The sequence below is a fragment of the Pezoporus flaviventris genome, unplaced genomic scaffold (genome assembly GCF_033815535.1).
Source record: "Pezoporus flaviventris isolate CSIRO_AGI_PZ_B2104156 unplaced genomic scaffold, CSIRO_AGI_Pfla_v1 ptg000107l, whole genome shotgun sequence".
Taxonomy (NCBI): Eukaryota; Metazoa; Chordata; class Aves; order Psittaciformes; family Psittacidae; genus Pezoporus; species Pezoporus flaviventris.
The window spans coordinates 2,235,228-2,255,472 of NW_026892655.1; the positions used below are offsets into that span (position 1 = coordinate 2,235,228).

A 20,245-nucleotide genomic window follows, 5' to 3' on the forward strand; every position below is an offset into this window, starting at 1 on the left:
ATTAAGAGGTCTCCTGTATCTGGCTGCGCTCAAGTCTCCACCACAGGTGAAGCACCATCTCCCCAGCAAAACCACAGTGGTGATGGTAGGTATGAGGGCAAAAGGGGGCAGAAGGACTATGAGGTGAGAGCTCCCTACCCCCTCACTGCCAAACCTACACAAGTCCTTTTCAGAACATTTAATAGCTTCCAGTACATGACAGTATGTCTGGTTTGGGATCTGGAATATGGAGGAATAAATGTCAACTTCCATCATTACTGAAGTGCCTATTTTGTCCAGGAGCCTCACTCACCACTGGAACAGTTCAGTTGTAAACTGTATACAGTTTTCCAGTCAACAGATCTTCCAACTTCTTCTGCAGCAAGGGAACTGGAGCTGCTGGAAGCACAAGTGCCCTGACCCCTACTGAAGAACAGCCTACTCCTACCTGCAGAAGGCAGAGTGCTCACCAGGTGAAGGATGACAGCCACAATTTTGTAGACAGTCTCAATCTCCTCTTGCTTGAAGCCTATCACTTTCATGGCGTCAGCTACTGCTTTGAACTCTGCACCATCATTGATGGAACACTGAGGGGAAAGAGAGGTTTGGGACATGAGTGACTTAATGGAAGTCAGCTGAGAGAAAGCAAAGATTTTTACAAGTTCATGGGAAATACGTACAAAGGTGATGTCTCTCCCACTACATTTTCCTGCTTTTTATAAGCAGACACAAATGCAGTATGTACATGTACACACACACTTTGTCTCTGAGGGCCAGAAACTCCATTGCAAATAGCACACTGATGTCACTTTTCCATATTCGTCTTGCAGATATTGGTCTCAGCTTCTGCCAGCTCAGCAGTACTTTGAGTATACCAAGAAGCATTTACAATTTTAAGCCAGGTTACCCCTGACTCATTAACAACACCCTCACCTTTATCTGTGCTCCAGGACAGATGTATCTGTATGCAGACCCATCCTTTTGTAGATGCAGAGAACGTAACATCTGGTCAGACCCCCCCTGGAGCAGCTGCACAAAGAGCAGTTTAAGAAAAGGTGAATGAAAGAAATAAAATCCTTCCTTTTTCCCTTTCTTATTCATCTGCTTAAAAAGCAAAATCCTGAAATCATCAACTTAGTGCTATAGAAGCAGCATTTGGAGTGACAGCACAACATGTGCAAAATACACAGTCTGCATCGTTGTAGGGCTCTGACATCAGCAAGTGGTTTCCCAAATGACTGTCCTTTTGGGTGACACAACTGTTTAGAAACTCATCCTGAACCTCTTTACAGAGCAGACACTTTTCCATCTGTGACATGCCACAGCTGTGTCTTGGCAAGCACAACTACTGCTATTCACAGGGGCTTGCCAACACATAAAAGGCACATGAATCACAAAGGTGCTAACACGCATCCTGGAGTAAAGAGTAAGGGGGAAAATAAACAAACCTGTGTTTGCCTTACTGCAAAACTGAGAATAAAGGTTATACCAATAGGTTATAGGAATAGGCCAACCATTTCCCCCAAAGGACACACAAGGGAACCACTATACAATACAAAAGACATTAAAAAGACACACACACACACACAAAAGAAAGCCACCTCAGTGTCATAAAATTACTTCCATATGGACTAAAATCCTCAAGAGAAAATAGAGGGATTAGAGTTATTACAAATAAAACATTGAGTCAAAGTCCAGTATTCTACCAGATTTGTTTAGTTAGCCACCTTTTAAGTTTACAAATGTGTTAATACGGGACTGGAGGATAGAAGAAAATAAATCTTCCCATGCTCCTTTCCCCAGACCAGGCCTTGTCAAAGAGCTCAAGAACCTCAGCTCACCCAAGATGTAACAACAAAGGAACCCTTCACAAAGGGGGTGAAGGCTTTAAATATTTTGCGTGTCATGTGGGAAAGGTGAGGAAAGTCACTTGTGTCAGCAAACCAATACAGACCTGATAAAAAGAGTGAAAGCTTCTCTCTCCCGCCTGCTGCACAATCACACGAGACTGCAGGGAAACAGAATACAGAGGTGGGTATTCCTGGACACGGGCATCCTGCCTCCCAGCCACCTCTCCTCAGCCACCAACGCCTCGCTTCACCACTGCCAGGACACCCCCAAACTAACCTTACTTCTTGGGAAGTCTGTAACAGGCACCATTAGCTACATGTGACCACGGAGATGGAAGTCTATGATCAGAAAGACCAGCTTGTGGAACAGCTGCAATGTCCTACTTCCAGTCACATGGGGCAACTTGAATTGGAATTTCACTCTTCCATGAATTGCTTTCATGGAAGAGTCAAATAAAATGTCATTTTAGTTCAAGAGTTATTTAATTGCTGGGAATGAAAATAAAAGGACTGCAATTAAAAGCTCCATGGGACATAGTTAGGGTAACCACTTCTACAGCCCCAAGACAGGCTGGGCAGCAGCACCCAACCGCTGTACGAGCAAATGCTCTCTCTACCAAAGGGCCCTGTTTTAGGGAGGAGGCCATAGGTCCATCTTCAGAGCACTCATTCCAAATCAGTGTAAAACAGCATGAATAAGCAGCAGAAATTCAGTCAAGCAACGGTACCTTATTTCATGCTACAAGTTTGAACAAGGAAGAACGACACTGCGTGTGTTCCTGCAAAGTGCAAAAAATCACTGTCTGGTAACTGCTGCTGCTTGGACCAGAACCTCAACTGCTTTCAAAATGGAAACCAATTTAACTTGGTAGAAGTCAAGAATATGAAATAAAGGATGAGGATTTAAGCCACTGCAGCTGCAGCCCTACCCCTTTTTTGCATTAGAGTATCACATGTTAAATGTTTGGGTTTGTTGTTTCGTTTCTTAACATAAAGCGTTCTGAATATAGACTTCAGGGAAATAAAGGGAAAAGTAAAAAAAAAAAAAACCACAAACAAAAAAGCATGTTGTGAGCAGATGCAGTCAAAGGGATAAATCAAAGCCAGACGTGTCTCTCACATAAGCAGAGCTGTGAATAGATCATGCCCAGCTTCTCTGGGGAGTTTTACATATTCCAATGTTTTCAGACACCACTGAATGACATGAAAAACCCAATTATGCTCAGGATCACTGGAATAGATAGAACCAAAGTTCCCAAAAGATCACACAAGGTTATTCCAGAAGAACACTCCTCACCCTACCCTCGCTACTTAAAGCCCCACGTATTGGCTGCTTCTATTCATCACTGAGATCTCAGTGGGGGGAACTTACAAAGGAGTTTTGCAGACCTTAATTTAATCTCAGCTTTTGTTCTGGAAACAAAGCACATACACTTATGTGCCCATAGGCTTTTGAGGAACACTAGTCTCTTAGAAAGTCAGCTCTAACAGTGGGGGTGGTAAAATAAGGGGGCATTGCCAGTGCTTCAACAGCATTTCAGTTACTCCTGAGGCAAAATGAAGCCTTAGACTGAAGGTGCTTCTCTTCCCTCATGTCACCTGCTGACACACCATGTTTGGAAGGCCTTTCTATTGGCAAAACACGCATTACAAAGGTAACTACACAAAAGCCTCTAGAAGTGAGGGTGGTTTACCTTTTCTAGTAAGTAATTATTGATATGCCCCCCTACTGGGTCTCCTTTGAAATCAAAGTTGATATCCATGTATTTCCCAAACCTGCTGGAATTGTCATTCCGGTTTGTTTTGGCATTGCCGAAGGCCTCTAACACACAGTTGGATTTCAGCAGAATGTTCTTCACTCTGAAACATAGATGGATGGAAAAGAGAACAGGATAAGTCCAGACTTACATATCCAAATCATGGCAATCCTTTTTTGTGGCATTTCTCCAGCAGAGATGGGCTTTGATGGAAAAGTTCAAACTTTCAAAATAAACTTTTCCATGTGATTTTACCAATCAATATTGTAAAAGTCCCAATTAAAAGGGATTTGAAGAAGTCAGGAAATGCCATAAAAATCAGCATCTAATTAGTACAAGAGACCATCTAATAACATGGTGCTCACCATCATAGAATCCCAGACTGCTCTGGGTTGGGAGGGACCTTAAAGCTCATCAGGCAGGGACACCTTCCACTACAGCCAGTTGGTCCAAACCCCTGTGTCCAACCTGGCCTTGAACACTGCCAGGGATGGGGCAGCCACAGCTTCTCTGGGCACCCTGTGCCAGTGGCTCAGCACCCTCACAGGCAAGAGCTTCTGCCTAAGAGCTCATCTCAGTCTCCCCTCTGGCAGGTTAAAGCCATTCTCCTTGTCCTGCCCCTACAGGCCCTTGTCCCAAGCCCCTCTCCAGGTTTTCTGGAGCCCCTTTAGGCACTGGAGCTGCTCTAAGGTCTTCCCCCAAGGAGCCTTCTCTTCTCCAGGCTGAACCAGCCCAGCTCTCTCAGCCACAGAAAGTCCACAGAAAGATACCCACAAACAGAACAATTTCATTATTTCTGTGCAAAGCCCTTACCTTTCCACCTCAGCCCTCTGCCCTGGGTTGGTAATGGCTGCTATGTAATGCATAATATATTTACTGGCCTCAGTTTTGCCAGCCCCGCTTTCACCTGAGGGCATAAACACAACAGGTGACACAGCAAATGGAAAATAGCAAAGCAAATGAACAGCATCTCTTAATTCTACTCCAGAGTATTTGGGGGTTTTGTATTGCTTGGATTTTCTAAAGCAATTTTATTTGTGTGCACTTCGTACGCAAAGTGCACACAAATACTTTTCTGAATACAGCCATCACCTGCCTGGTTGTTGCTGCTTTGCTGACTTAGAAGCAGTTAAGATGTAAGGTTGGTAAAAGGCCTGCGGACACCAAGAATCAAAAGGAATATTGTTAGAGGAGAAGGACGGGCATGCAGAGGCTTGGCCAGCAGCAGCTCCGGGAGCTGCAGCACAAGAGGCTACTGTTGAGCATAGCAGCTCTGGTTGCTCACTTTTCAGAGCTGCTGAAGCACAGGAACACCACGGAAATGAAGTGCCAGGATCCAGATAGCGACTGTTCATGGTACAAGCCCTGCTCCCACTGTTTGGACCACGACGGATCACCAGTCTGGCCATCGAAACAGAGAACAAAACCTCGGCTTGTCATCTGAGGGACAAAAATCAGCAGCTCTCTAAAGAGGCAGGAGCCATGCTCGCACTGACCTCCATTCACCCAGGCAGGGTAAGCAGAGAATGTGCAAGTTATCACTCTGCATGCACAGGTTAAGCTCATGACTGACACCAGCTCTTGAATTAGACTAGAAATAATTGTTAAGGTCTCCACAGACAGATTCAGATGCAAATAAGCAGTTTTAAAATTCATGAAGCTTTCTTTTATGAAATGCTGCCATTAGCCAAATCATTCTGCTGCTGCCTAGAATTTCACAAAGTGCTCATCCTCATGCAAAGCTCCTTCAGCTCACCTGATATGACAATGCAGGTGTCTTTGGATCGCCTCTTCATCGCCTTGTAAGCGGCATCAGCAATGGCGAAGAGGTGAGGAGGCCTCTCGTACAGCTCCCTTCCTCTGTACTGCTCAATCGTATCCCGCCCATAGATGTTCAAGTTTTTGTAAGGATTCATGGAAACAACCACCTCCCCAATAAATGTGTAAATCCGGCCTTTTTCAAACCTACCAGGAAGGAGACAGAAGGGGAAAAGGGAATCAGACACAGAGATCAGAACATGGCTTCCAAGCAGCTGCCATTACCATTATTTCATCAGGTGAACTCTTGAATCCATCACCCCACTGAAACTTCACAATAAAGCATTTACTATGGACATGAGCTGACCCACGTGGCCCAGAGGGCACGTTAATGTACTACGTAGAGCTCTGATGTTACAAGCACTAAGAACTCGGGCTCCCTTTGAATCTTCAAGATCTAACCACATTTGGAAGATAGCAAACCAAGATACAAGCCGAAAAGGAAAGCATGGCCCTACAGCTCTCGCCATTACCTTCCACTCCACCATCTGCACAAGAAAGCACTTTGATATCACCACTGCTGCTAAACCAGAAGAGAAAGCATTGTGAGAACATGTGGAAACAACATAAAACTACCCTTTTCCTAAGCCCTACTTGGTCTTTCGTGTTCTTTCTGCAAATAAGACAGACAATAACTTGACATTTGTTTTTTAAAAAGTGCTAAAAGCTGTTTCCAAAGGAATTCCCATTTCACTGAGCTATCTAGCAGGAGAGCACAGAGGGAATTTCAGATTAATGGCTGAAGGATTTGTACAGCTTTTGCTTCTCAGGAGGAGAAAGGATGACAGCAGATTCAGAACTCAACAGGCAAACGGTGTCATTTCTACCATTAAATACCTGCCTGCGCCTTGTATTTAAATCTTACAACATTAGATGGCACTACACCACCTCTTATCGAGGGCAGGGGCCTTTCTAAGCCTTGAGGGACTCCGCAATTTCTAGCGTTCCTTTACGGAATTTATTACCACCCCCATGTGGTGACAGGCTTGACATTTCCTATTGTCCACTGGAGAATTTCCTGCAGCATCTTGGCAGTGTTGGCTTTTATCAGGTGTAATAAAACTCCAGAAATCCAATCTAGCAGCCAGTATTCCACTTCCTAAAAGGGATTTTGCTTCTAATTCCTGTTTTCTCCAGAAAGACTTCACCAAGAGACACAGCAACTGCAAAATGTCTTTCAGTTTTACCTGCAGTTAGTCCTGATACACATGTGCCAAGACATAAGTGAGCTTCAAATACAAAGAGATTTTTTATTTTAGCCATATATGCTGTTTGAAAGCTATAAAAACTGTTTTAGAAGTGCTAAAGCCATTGTAATTACCAATGCCGACTGCAGCTCAGCAACTATCGTAACAAAAACGAAGGGTAGTGCACTGCACAACATGAAGCAACCAGCACAGAAGGCTGGTGTGAAATACAAAATCATAGCACACTTCTTAAGGCAGATTCAGGTCCCCAGAAAGTCTCACACACTCAGTCTTTGTCATCTGCCACCCCTAGTTTGAATTCTTTGAAGCACAAAGCAACTGGGAATGGTGGTAGTTGAAAGATCCCAAACAGGCAGAAGACACGCATGGTGCAGACATCGGATACCAGGCTGCTCATCTCTTGCCCTCTCTGGAGCACGAGGAACTCTACATAGACACAGGAGAGCTCAAGAAAAACCAGACACACACAATCCCATTTCTATTAAGGAGATCAAATCACACTGGGCCATAAGGATGTAATAGAAACTGTTACAAGGACATCAAACGCAGCAGAATCCTGCCCATCTTTTTGGAGACAGGACATCCAAAAAGGGCCGCTTGCCCAGTGGAGAACACAGACTGCTCTCCAAAAGTCTCTGCACAGCAAGCACATAACCAAGACCAAGGGCACTATTAGTGATGGTAATAAAGTTACAGCAGCCTCTGGATGAGGTTTTAAGCCCTACCACACTGCCAGACACATGGCTGAAGGCTCATGGTCAGCACAGGGAGGTTGAGGGGGAGAGTTTTAGCTGCTGAGAAGAAAAAGATAGTAAGACTTCCCTACTGAAGTGTTGTGCCAAGTCACCACCACAGTACCCAATACTTTGACCTCTTCCTTAAGTAATGAATTATGTAAACTTCCAGCAGCAGAGCACAGTTTAAGTTTCTTCCCTTGGCAGTTCAGTGGCCCCAGATGCCTCATAAGCAGGACCTCCAGATTTGTCTGTGCCCCACAGCTGGATCCTCCAAAATGCCCCGAGCAGGGCACAGCTCAGCTTTGGAGGGTCACTGCTGCAACACCAACATGTGCAATGGTTTGACATACTGCTTGCTTTCTTTTTCTTCCCTGACAGGTCTCTGACAACAGAGCTCACATTTGGCCTCAAAGTCAAGTTTTAGAAGGTTTTACTAGACTGACAAATTGTGGATTCAATCTGTGGCAAAAGGCAGATGGAGATGAGGGATGAGGAGAGGGATGCATTTCTGGGCTCGACAAACAGGCAGCCCTCAAGCTTGGCTTTAAGGATACAGAGTTTATGAACAATTGACACCCACATTTACCTCTCTATTCATTTTTCTTTACTTCTTTGCACCAGAGTGAAGGTCCCAGAGCTGTGCTCAGATAATCCTAAAAGGAGCTGTCGCTCCTCTCCCCTCCTTTCTGATAAAGCCTCTTTTCATCAGTCAGCACAGCTCAGCACAGCAACAGGCCAAGAACAGCAGAGGCTGTTTTCCTGGCTGCATTGCTCCGGCGTGAGATTCCTGCCCTTCCCTGCCCAAGAAGAACTCATGAAAACTTAAGAAAACAACCGACAGCAGCAGTCCGAGCTGGGAGGTACAAGCTGTGTTAGATTTGCTATTCTTCTGCACGGCAGGGTCACAAAACCAGAGGACAAAGCCACCCAGGGCTTTTGGGAAAGGCTCATCCATTGGGCATCACACTCCATCAAGGGAAAGCTCATCAACATAAAGAACAGCGTAATCCTTCACATAGAACTGGTTTTCTGTCATTAAAAGCAATATACAGCACACCTGATAAAAGGAACCCCTGTACCTACTGCTGAGGGTCACTGCCCCCATGGCCAAACCTTGTTTTGGACTTATCAGGAAAATCACATCATCTTGTGCTGTGACACTGAAAAGACTTTCCTGCAATGATTCTATTTGAGTAACTTGTATCAGTATCTTCTGAATCTTTCACTAGCTCAGCAGCCAAAAGCAAAGTCACTGTATTTAATCCTTGCGTGTTCTTTTGAGGAGGAACATCAGCTCTTTCGTGAGAAGTTTTGAATACCAGTTTTTATTACCTTGTTCAACCATCAGTTGATAATGAGAAACTACAAACCAGTAAGTCACAGAAATTATCTAAAGAGACAGAAATTGTTGCCTAAGAAAGATGACTGCCAGGGCAAGAAAAAAGGCTCTTACTTTGTTTTGTAGTTGTTATTTTTAGGGAAGGGAGTTGATAAAAAAACATGTATCCTAAAATCCAGACATCCCATGTTCACATCCCACTGCCATTGGAAAACACGGCAGAAATCAGCAAAGTGAAGCAGAGATCTTCACCACCAGAGAGCACTCACATTTAGGATTTCTCCCACCTGACAAACACTCCAGTCAAAAATAAAACTGCTCTTACCAAGGAAATGATGCAACTTCAAATACACTCAGTACAAATAAAGAGCTAGCTGGCACCACTTGGAACCCATAACGCAAACCAACATCTGCAGCATGCAGCCCGTTGCACAGAGGCACCAACCATGCGATCCCCACTCAACTGCTGCAGTTCAAACCAGACAGGGGATTTCTGATTAATCATTTACATCCTAACTCCTCAGTACTGAAAGATAAACAGAAACTTATGGGGCTCACAGCAGCTCTGCAGGACTATTGCTGTGCCCAGAACTGAGCTCACACTGAGGTAACCTGTGCCAGCTTCCAGGGAATCTGTCTGCAGAGAGATCCCAGGCTGCGGCGTGCCACGGCGCCTTAGGAACACATTTACCATCTCTCCCTCCACCTGTCTAATGTCTGAGGAGCAGAGCAACTGCTGGAAAAATCATGTTAGGTCACCAGCTGTCTCATTTGCTATTACTTGAAGAGAGCTTAAGTGTAGCTATTGGCATTGTGGAGCATTTTGTCCTGGGAAAAGACCCTCTCTCAGCTGGAACTACCCCTTTCACCACTGCTCCCAGACTGACATCCCATTCTGCTTTACCTCCACGCAGACACACGAGAGCTTTCCTGCAGCAGCAGCAGGTGCTCAGTAAAGCTCGTTCCTCTCACCCCTCCCTGCTCCCAATGCTACACAGATGCTCCAGAAACAGAACATCTGCACAAGTCACAACACAGCCACGAGCTGAAGACAGCCTTCATTTCACCGTACAGCAGGGGCTTACAGGAAAGGAACTGTTAACAAGAAAAGCATAATTCCAGTAATTCAGGGCAGATACAGGAGCGCTACAGAGGCACCAGCCTGCACTGACAGCCAACAGCAAACCCAGTACCCCTCAAAGTTAACAGAATAAAAGCTGATGGTTTCAAACTGTTACCGGTTGCCAACTTACTCAGTAACTCCAAAGCACAAACTGAAACATTTCCTATGAGCATACTGCTTTTCTTCCTCCCTCCTTTGTGCATGGGAAGAAGGATCCAGCAGCTGCACACCTCTGGTGTGTGAAGAGGCACAATTCATTTTCCAGTTGCAAACACCCTGTGTGGTTTGGGTTATTCCCCCAAAGGGATGCATAGATCTTAAGTTATTTTTTACCACCAAATATATACATATTTAAACCCCATTTCTGCAGGCTTTGGCTCTGTTCTTATTGCAAACAGGCACAAAGACATCTGATTAAAACTCATGTTCATGGATAGTCAACAATGGGCCTTTGGGATGTGTTAACTAAGGAAGAGAATTTAAGTAGACTTCTGGCAGTGAAACTGTATTTACCTGGGTTTAAACGTAAGACTACATAGCCAGCTCTGCTGACACAAACAACTATTCTACTTTGGGAAGTGAGATGACTTTGCTTTAAGCACACGCTGTGTGTGTCAGACAATTGTGCCTTTTATATGCCACACCAGGTCTCTCTGCTAAGATTTCAGGGCAACGTAAAGACTTTATTCTAGGTAAACTGCAATGAACTCAGTTGTCAAGTGGAAAAGAATGACTTTTAAGTCTTTCAGTAAGTTGCTCATAAACTGTATTACAGCAAACCATCCTCAGCACAAGAGAACTCAGATAAACAGGATTTGTGTTGGCAGAACCAGAGCTAAAATATTCTGTACTTGGAAAAAAGAGAGCAGAAAACTGTCCAGTCAGTGTTACCTCCCTGCGCTGGGAACAATCCAAGTCTATCACAGCCCAGAATACGCATGTCTACAATGCTTTGATCTATCCTGAGGGACAGAAAAATAGGAATTGAAGTTTATTTAGTGCACAGGTGAAGATTTTCGTTGCAGTTGTACTGCATGGATCCAGCTTTCAGATGCTGCCAGTTGAACAAAATAGGAAATGCCATTCAGCGTGCTCTGCACCACTCCTTTCCTGTGCGGAGGGAGCAGAAAGGGCAGGGGCAGAAATACTTCATTCAGCTGCAATTTGCAGTTAGCTTTGGAAAGAAGGTTAAAAGAGTCCTTTGCAATGATGTCATGCGGTTTTTTGCTTTTTTTGCCTTTTTTTTTTTTTTTTTAAGAAAACAGTAAACTCTGAGTGACTGGTGCCACATCTCCTCAGCAAACCGCCATCTGAGCACACTGCAATTTGACAAGGCTGATTCAGCTCCAGCACAGCTGACCCTAGAGTTGTCCACAGAGCTTCGCAAACCCCCTAGGTAAGGTGGGGGAAAGGAAAAGTAAGATGGATGCTAAGCTACCACTAATGAGTGCTGTGAAATGTAGCTAGTTAGAAATGGGACTAATATTCAAATCCCGCTCCTGAAACGTGAAGTTAAACCTTGCACTGAAAAAATGCCAAACCACTAAACATGGGAGTCACTGAACTCTCATTGCTATTTGCATCAGACAGACCGAGCTGCCTCTCATCCAGCAGGGAAGAAGCTCTGCATCCTCTTTTTACATGTCTACAAGCAGAGCAGAAGGCACAAGCAGCCTTGTAACAGATAATGAGACAAAATACAGTTCTTTGGAAAGCTTCCAGAGATGCACCATATAATGCTGTGTGGTTTTATTCCCCTCCACACAAAAAAAGTTGCTATTCAGCCCAGGTGGAGGGAAGCAGCTCACTCGTGATTTCTGTGTCAAGCAGTAAAACTCACACTTTCCACGTGAACACTGTAAAATCCTGGTGCAGTAAATGATACTGCTCTGCTCTGAGCAGGAGGTTGCCCTGAATGACCTCCAGAGTGGGAATTATCCAGTGATCCTATATCTGACCAGGAAAGAGTAGAACAGGCTCAGGAGAGCAACAAAGCAACTGCCATGTACCCATAACCTCTAACTTTGTAATCCGTCAAATTAAAGCACACTATCTCTAGGACAGCAAAAAGAAAGCTCAAAAGTCAGGTACGCGTGTCCTGGGTTCAGAAGTAGCAGCCATTTTTCTCCTTCTTAGTAGCTGGTGCAGTGCTGTTTGGGTTTCAATCGGAGAAAAATGCTGATAACACCAATGTTTTTAGTTGTTGTATGTAACCTTTACTCCGATCAAGGACTTTCCAGTCTCATGCTCTGACAGTGAGAAGGGGCACAGGAAGCCAAGAGGAAGCAGAGACCGGAAACCTGACCCCAAACTAGCCAAAAGGGTATTCCATCCCACAGCACATCATGCCCAGGATAGAAACTGAGGGGAGTTGCCCAGACAGGCGAGATCGCTCCTCACATAGGGCTGGGTATCGGTTGGCAGGTGCTGAGCACTTGTATTGTGTATCACTCGTGTTTATTGATTTATTTTCCTTTTCCCCTTTTAGTTTTATATTCTCTCCCCTTGTTATTCCCCTTATCATTATTATTACTGGTGGAAGCAGCAGTGGTTTGTGTTATACCTTAGTTACTGGACTGTTCTTATCTCAACCTGTGGGATTTGCATTCTTTCGATTCTCCTCCCCGTCCCCCTGGGGACCAGTTGGAGGAGGGAAGAAGAGAGGGAGTGAGCCAGCAGCTGCCTGGTTCCAGGGGAATAGCTTTAACCTGCCAGAGGGGAGACTGAGATGAGCTCTTAGGCAGAAGCTCTTCCCTGTGAGGGTGCTGAGGCACAGCACCAGGGTGCTCTGTGCCTCTGGGCACACAGGGTGCCCAGAGAAGCTGTGGCTGCCCCATCCCTGGCAGTGTTCAAGGCCAGCTTGGACACAGGGGCTTGGAGCAAGCTGCTCTAGTGGAAGTTGTCTCTGCCCGTGGCAAGAGGTTGGAACTGGATGAGCTTTAAAGTCCCTTCAACCCAAACCAGGCTGGGATTCTATGATTTTGGTGGTTGCCACTAATATTCATTACCTAACAAATGATACTTTACAGAAGTAGGAGCCTGCCTGGATTCTTGGGCTAATATGTTGTCCAAAAAGATCCTGTTTAAAATCATTTCACAGGGCTCTTGAGTTCCACTGGCCTAGAATTAAAAATAGGACAGTGTGGTCATGATGCAGAGATTTGACCAATGTACAGGGGGGTTGTACAAGGGGGTTAGAGGAATTTGCTTGCTTAAACGAAAGTATTGTCTGTTGTAAATGCCTGCTAAGCAGAACAAAGGCACCTGGTCCTATTGATAAGGAAAAGCAGACACTTGGTCCTATTGATAAGCAGCTATTGATAAGGAAAAGCAGACACCTGAATCTACTGATAAGGGGGAGAAGCAGATGGTTTATGGCTGGGATACCGACCAAACCTTAAGGCCATATGTGAAGACTGAAAGGTGAAAAGTGCAAGAAGAGGAAGACTCATTTACTTCATCTTGAAGACCCCTACCCACAGGAGGAAGACTCAGTTACTTCATCTTGAGACCCCTGCCCATGACCAGAGGGGGCACTGCACAGGTGCAGAGGACCTTCTGGCTCATTATAATACGAAGCGGGGATAGGACATGAATATGTATAGGCGTGTTGTGCAACCTTATGAATATATATAACTTTAGAGAATAAATGTAGAGGGAAACAACACTGAGGTACGCATGACTTTGAGGAATTATCCCCGTGCATCTCAGCGCTGAATAAAAAGCACACCTACTTTACAACTTTAACGAGTGGTGGAGTCAATCCACGCATCAGTCACAGTCATCTCAGCTGTGGAAGATGAGTTGTAGATATTTTACAGGTTATCTACGTAGGAATTCTGAGTGGTACTTGTGCTGTCTCACAGTAGTATTTGAGTTGTCTCTCAGCTGCTGAGTGGGAGCTGTCTCAACAGAACACCCATGTAAAATCAAAAGGAAGTAAATGAACAAAACCTTTCCAGTGAGAATTTAAAAGGAGAAAAAAAAACAGCATGTAAATCAAGTGATCTGTTTCAATCATCAAACCATGTAAGTCCTCTACATTGCTAATGTTCCCCTTGCATTATCAGGGTTTAACAGCTCATACTGTTGGCATTTAGAAATTCACTCCCTTTGCAATGGATGATGAATGCATAAATATCTGCATGTACATTATTTGCATGATTTGTGTTGCCTATGTTGGTCTAAATAAGGCATCTAATTTTATTTGAGCTCTAATATTACCACAGGGCTAAGCAAGCCTTTGGGAGTGCTTGCAGATGCTGTGCTGTATCTTAACACTGTAAGATGATTCTTGGGGTTTTGGAGGCCTGTATCAAAACAATGCTGTATTCAGGATACTCCAGCAGCATTCACAGCTCAGCACTGGGCACAAGCTTAACAAATGCAGAACAATAAAGCATGTGAACATCAGCATCTCAGGGCAGCTGACTGCAGATGGAGTCTCCAAGCATCTACAAAGGAAACCTGTAAAATATCATGGTTGTACCTTGGCACCATGGCTTGTGGGATAGATCAAGGTGTAGTTAGTCATGAGTACAGAGTTCTATTAATCGTGCAGTGTATGCAGAAAACTGGGAAGGTGCTATAGGATATCATGGATGTGTGAGAAGGGGGTGGTGTAGAAAATAAGGCTGAAAGTCATCACCATGCAGCTGCTGCTGAGGCTTCAGGTTATGTTTGTTTATACAGGACATGCTGTGTCAGCGTCAGCAGCAGTGATGGGAATAGGTTTTGTTTCGTAGAATCATAGAATACCAGACTGCTTTGGGTTGGAAAGGACCTTGAAGCTCATCCAGTTGCAACCCCCTGCCACAGGCAGGGACACCTTCCACTGGAGCAGCTTGCTCCAAGCCCCATCCAGCCTGGTCTTGAACATTGCCAGGGAAGGCGCAGCCACAGCTTCTCTGGGCACCCTGTGTCAGCACCTCAGCACCCTCACAGTGAGCAACTTCTGCCTAAGAGCTCATCACAGTCTCCCCTCTGGCAGGTTAAAGCCATTTCCTCTTCTCAAAATACTTTGTGATTTGGAAAGTGCTGGCAATCCATGTTTAGGTGTCTACTAGTGATCCACAGCAGAATACAACTGTCAACCATGATACACCATAAGTTCAGCTCTGTAAAACCCATGTACAATGAATGCTTACCCAGTGAGAAGCAGCAACTCTGTCAACACCCTCACCCTAAAGTGTCCTTCCATTAGCTAAAGAAATCCTGTGCAGGTTTGGCTCAAGAGTCACACCATTTACCACAGCTGTCCATGACACACTTTAAACCCTCAACATACACAACCCTTAGTACTTGAATTTTAAATACTTAATAGATTGTACTGCAACAGTCACTACTACATGACTCTGAGTGTACACATCTAAATCTACACTGAGTACAGTATTTCCACTTTTTATATATATATATATACACACAGGCATAAAACTAACTTTATGTACACAAGGCTCCTCCTAGCAAATACAGCACAGGCTGTTCTGGCTTGCTCTTCTAACTGAAGCTGATGAATAAAGTGATCACGTATACAGTCGTGTAGGAAAATGCATCTATAGCTTTGGGATACAACTAAACAGTTTGATAGACTTGCAGATAAGGACAGGGTTCAAGTGTTTCTCTCACAGCACTTTTATGCAGTGCCAACAAAATTACTACAAATTCTGGTTTTGTCCAAAGGAGAGTGGAATGTATTTACAAAATTACTCTTTTCCTCCTAAATACATTCAAGAGAGACTTACAGGAAAAGAAATAAAATTTAGTTATATCCTGTTTTCATCTCTGGCCTTTGAGAACAAAGGAATCTGGGACTGCATATCAATGCTCCTCTAGAGCACCCATTCTTGGGCCTTTTAAATGGAGCAGGCTGGCATTAACAGGTAAGGAAATGGCCCTACCTATGGAAAACCCAGCCAAGCAAACAAATTAACACAGTATCTTCAGTTCTCTCAAAGTCCCAAGTCAGAGTAGATAAAAGCCGTCTAATTATTTTTTTCATTTCTCTTGTGCAAGCAAGCTTTGACTTCTGAAGCTACTTGCTTCTGTAGTGAAATGTGTGTCTCAGTCCTAAAAGAATTACAGTTCAGCAGTGAAAATGCCAATGGTTCCAGGAACCGGGCCATGCAAAACCCTTCTAAACTGTGCAGTAACCCGAGACAAGAAAAATTCTTTCCTCAGTCCAGATTTGTTGATGTAACCTTAAGCAAGACAGAGCAGGGATCCAAACCAGTTTAACACCACTTGAAGAGGCAGTTCACCTGAAAATACCTCCTCTGGGCTATGGCTCATCCAATTCTGGAGAACAATAGGTACCCATCAGACAAAGAAATGTGCCAGGACGAAGGATTCCTGCGTGGCCTCTGCAGACACTGAGGGGAAGCCCTGAACACAGGATCAGTATGTTAAAACAAACCAACCTGCGCAACCAGGCAGCAACAATAACTCATCATTTCCCCTCAGCCCCCCAGTGTTGTTTTATCAGTGTTATTCCTCCAATTCTTCCACCTTTTGTTGGTGGGGGTAAAGTGGTAGTGAGGAGAAGCAGGGACAGAAGGGAGGCTGGAGGGAAGGAGGTAACTGATTCGGAGAAAACTCCAGGAACAAACTTGCCAACAGAGTTTCAAGTTGACAAGCAGGTGTTCTTTATTGCGGTGCCGGGAGACACGGGGGATAGTTCCTCCTAACGTGTGTCCCCGAATTGCTATACAGGTCATCCTTATATGGTTACTGAGCATATTACATCATTTTCCAAAATGTTTCCGGCATGCATACAGAATGTGGTGGTCTTTAAGGGTCGTTTACTTTTCCCAACAAGCTTAATTAACATTACAGACATAGCAATCATCCTGGCCTTCTACTTATCAGTTAGTTTAACTGCTCTCATCCTGGACATCCGCTAGTCCGGGATACTCCCCATCCCAGGTCCTGTCCTTCTATTCTGCTTTTCTCACACCTTTTGTATTGAGGCCCTGAGGGCCTGAAACTATGTCAAGTACCTCCAAGCACAGCAGTTATTTTCCATTACAAAGCCATCAAACTTAACATTACTTAGAACTGATTACATTTTGTACTTTTGTGCCTCCTTGTCTCGTAACAGACAGTGTAATTCCATCATCTCAGGTTTTGGGGTTCATTTGCACTTTTAATTTAAACAAGCCAGATTTTGTTTACTGTCCTTTCACAAACCAGTAGTCACTCTTCATCAATGACCAACTCTGGGCAACCTGTGCCAGCACCTCACCACCCTCACAGGGAAAAGCTTCTTCCACTGCACGCATGTACGATACCATCGGCTTCACAATATACTGACCAAATGTTAATGCACAAGCTGCAGACACACACCCTACAGCATGTTCCAAACCATGCCCCAGAAAGTGGGACTGGTTATTTAAACACAGGCTCTTGCTCCACAGCACCAGTTGCTTTTGACAGTGAGTAATTATAAGGCAAAGGCTAAGAAGATGGGCAGAAGTGATGCTTTCATCACACGCTGCTCAGATCTATCTAAGCAGTATATAACAAAACAAAGCTATCAAGGTAGACATGGTTTAGTGTAAGGTGTCCCTTCCCTTGGCAGGGGGGTTGGAAGTAGATGGTCTTAAGGTCCTTTCCAACCCTAACTATTCTATGATTCTGTATTAAAAGCTTCTAAACTCCACCAGCACACTGGCCAAGCAGTGGTACCATTTTCAAATTACAGCTTGTTGGATGCCAGTTGCTTCAACACCACTGCAATTGCTGAGGCTGTAATCTTCAGTTTGCTGAGGAACAGCAGCATGCTGTGCAGCTAAGGCTTATTCGTCAGGTTTTGCAACTAGTAAAACGACCCAGAGAAATAATCACAAATTCAAAAGGGACCAATTCCTCATGTTCAGACTGTCAAAATATCTAACCAGAAAGGTTAGGAAAGGACTGTCAAAATATCTAACCAGATTAAAGAACCGTTAATTAAATCAATGATATCAGCCAGTAACCTACATTAGCAGATTGCAAGCCTTTACAAGCCATTGCTCATTTATAATAGCAGCTTTACTGCTGCTTCATGAAGCCTGGAATTGGTTCAGGGCCTCCTCATGGTCCTGTTTCCCCTCACATTGGGGAACTAACCCACCGTGGCCAGCACGTACTGTACTGTGCTGGAAAGGGCAACCCAGAACCAAAGTGGCCCACAGCATGAGCAAAGGCATTTTCTTAGCTGTGACCATGGAACCAGCCAGACAAGCAAGTGGGATTTCTGGCAGCACCACTCTGCTGCCAGCTCCTGGATCAAAGTATTATTTCAGCTACTGACAGATTATTCAGTGAAGCATCCAAACAAAAGTCAGTTTTGAATAAAAAAGTCTCACATTATGGGCCTCGTGCTGCCAGACACCCCTGGGCAGAGCTGCTGATACAGGCACTGCCTCCTTCACAGCTGACGCTCACCACCTATGAGCACAATAAAAAGCAGGACATGAAAAGGAACAAGCATCCTGTAGAGATTCTAAGTAAACAAATACAATAAAATAGCTGTAAACTAGTTCCAGTGACCTGTGGGCCACAGAACTCTCCAGCAGAAAGACCTGCACCGTCTTCCATAGCAAAATAAGCTCTGTGTAGAGCTGAGAAGCTGGGTGAAACTTTGACACAGGTACAAAAGCAGAGTGCAGGACTGCTCTTACTGCTCAGGGCAGAGGGATCTTTGTGCCAGAGCACTCCCCACAGCTGCTCCTGGGCAGGGAGGAAAGGCACACAGATTGAGGAGGAGGGCTCAGGTGACATGAACTCAGCAACTGAGCCTCAGGACCACCTTCAGTCCCTGTTCACTGCTATCGATACCGGGGCATGAACACTGGAGAACACAGAGGAAACCAAAGTTTATATTCATCACAGTCATGAAACATCAGCTGAACAGTTCATACAAATTATAAAATGACAAGGGGAGGAAAAGGAAGTAAGTTTCCAAAACAGGATTAGACACTAATGTGAAACTCTAAGATGCATTCACTGCTCCTGATACAATCTAGCTCTCATCAAGCTTTGCTTTCCCAGAATTTGAATGTGTGAAGAGGTCAAGAATGACCCAATGAGGAGCTGCTCTCCAGAGCCTTCCCTAGTGCTGCTCTAAGGCACAGTTTCTCCAAAACTTAAAATACATCCAGGATCTTGAGAAATCCTGTGCCTCCAGCATACTTCAGGGAACATGGAACATTCTCAGTTTCAGACCTTTTCTCTCCTGCTGCAGCTGGGCAGGACGTAAGCACTGCACTAGCCCTTAGCAGTCACCTGCCACTGTGCTGGGTAAATCCCCCTCTGCCTCAGGACCTCCTCACCCCAAGAGCTGCTTCTGCTGCCCTCCTGCTGTCACCTCTCTGGAAGCAGTCCAGTTTATAGTATTTTCTGGGTGAAGTTTTGAAGACACACGAGAAGGTTTGTTTCACTTTCAGAAAACAAATGTTCAATATTTTTATTCTATCTGTTGTCCCCCCCACTAACACCAAACAGTTTAAGGATTCCCTAAATGGAAATGCAACTAACACAAGGCTTAAAGGTCATCTCAAAGGAAAACTGCATGCAACAAAAACCAGGGCTGTCGATTCCACACACATTATACCAGACTGCCCTGACTCCAGTCAGGGCAAAGTTAAAAAAAAAACCAAGGAAAATGCAGTAGATACTTAAAGGGAACTTAAGGAGGTTCTTAACAATTCTTTTTAATACCAGGAAAAAAGATTTAAAACCACCTCAGCTGAGACCTCTTGATCCCTGCACACCCCTCCGGTGGCAGGCTTGCTTCCACCTCAGGCTGGGTAAAGCCACACAAAATGTCCCTGCTGGGAGCCACCTCCTGGCGCTGTTCCATGTGAAGACAGCAATGATGTTGCAAGCAGCAGCCTCAAAGCACTTCGGGTAACATGGGGTAGAGCAGCTGATGTCATCTACCTGGACTTGTGCAAAGCGTTCGACACTGTCCCACACGACATCCTTGTCTCTAAATTGGAGCGACATCAATTTGATGGATGGACCACTCAGTGGATAAAGAACTGGCTGGATGGCCGCACGCAAAGAGTTGTGGTCAATGGCTCAATGTCCAGCTGGAGACCAGTAACGAGTGGTGTACCTCAGGGATCAATGTTGGGACCTGTCTTGTTTAACATCTTCGTCGCTGACATGGACAGTGGGATTGAGTGTGCCCTCAGCAAGTTTGCCGATGACACCAAGCTGTGTGGTTCGGTTGATACCCTGGAGGGAAGGAATGCCATCCAGAGGGACCTCAACACACTTGTGAGGTGGGCTGATGCCAACCTCATGAGGTTTAACCATAACAAGTGCAAGGTCCTACACCTGGGTCGGAGCAATCCCAGGCACAGCTACAGGTTGGGCAGAGAAGAGATTCAGAGCAGCCCTGTGGAGAAGGACTTGGGGGTGTTGGTTGATGAGAAAATGAACACGAGC

At 44.8% G+C, this 20,245-nt stretch overlaps 1 protein-coding gene across 2 annotated transcripts in view; it reads right to left on the minus strand.

The window, feature by feature from the left end:
• Window positions 1-20,245, minus strand: part of MYO1D (myosin ID) — a 112,117-nt gene that overhangs the window by 78,093 nt on the left and 13,779 nt on the right. Inside the window, exons 2-7 of one of the 2 annotated variants that reach the window (XM_061477554.1) lie at window positions 5,343-5,551; window positions 4,400-4,493; window positions 3,524-3,689; window positions 1,934-1,987; window positions 913-1,008; window positions 450-566 (exon numbers count right to left, since the gene is read on the minus strand). In XM_061477554.1, the coding sequence (XP_061333538.1) occupies window positions 450-566; window positions 913-1,008; window positions 1,934-1,987; window positions 3,524-3,689; window positions 4,400-4,493; window positions 5,343-5,551 (736 nt within the window). The remainder of the gene's footprint in view (window positions 1-449; window positions 567-912; window positions 1,009-1,933; window positions 1,988-3,523; window positions 3,690-4,399; window positions 4,494-5,342; window positions 5,552-20,245) is intronic. The other variant, XM_061477555.1, reaches the window with a different exon arrangement.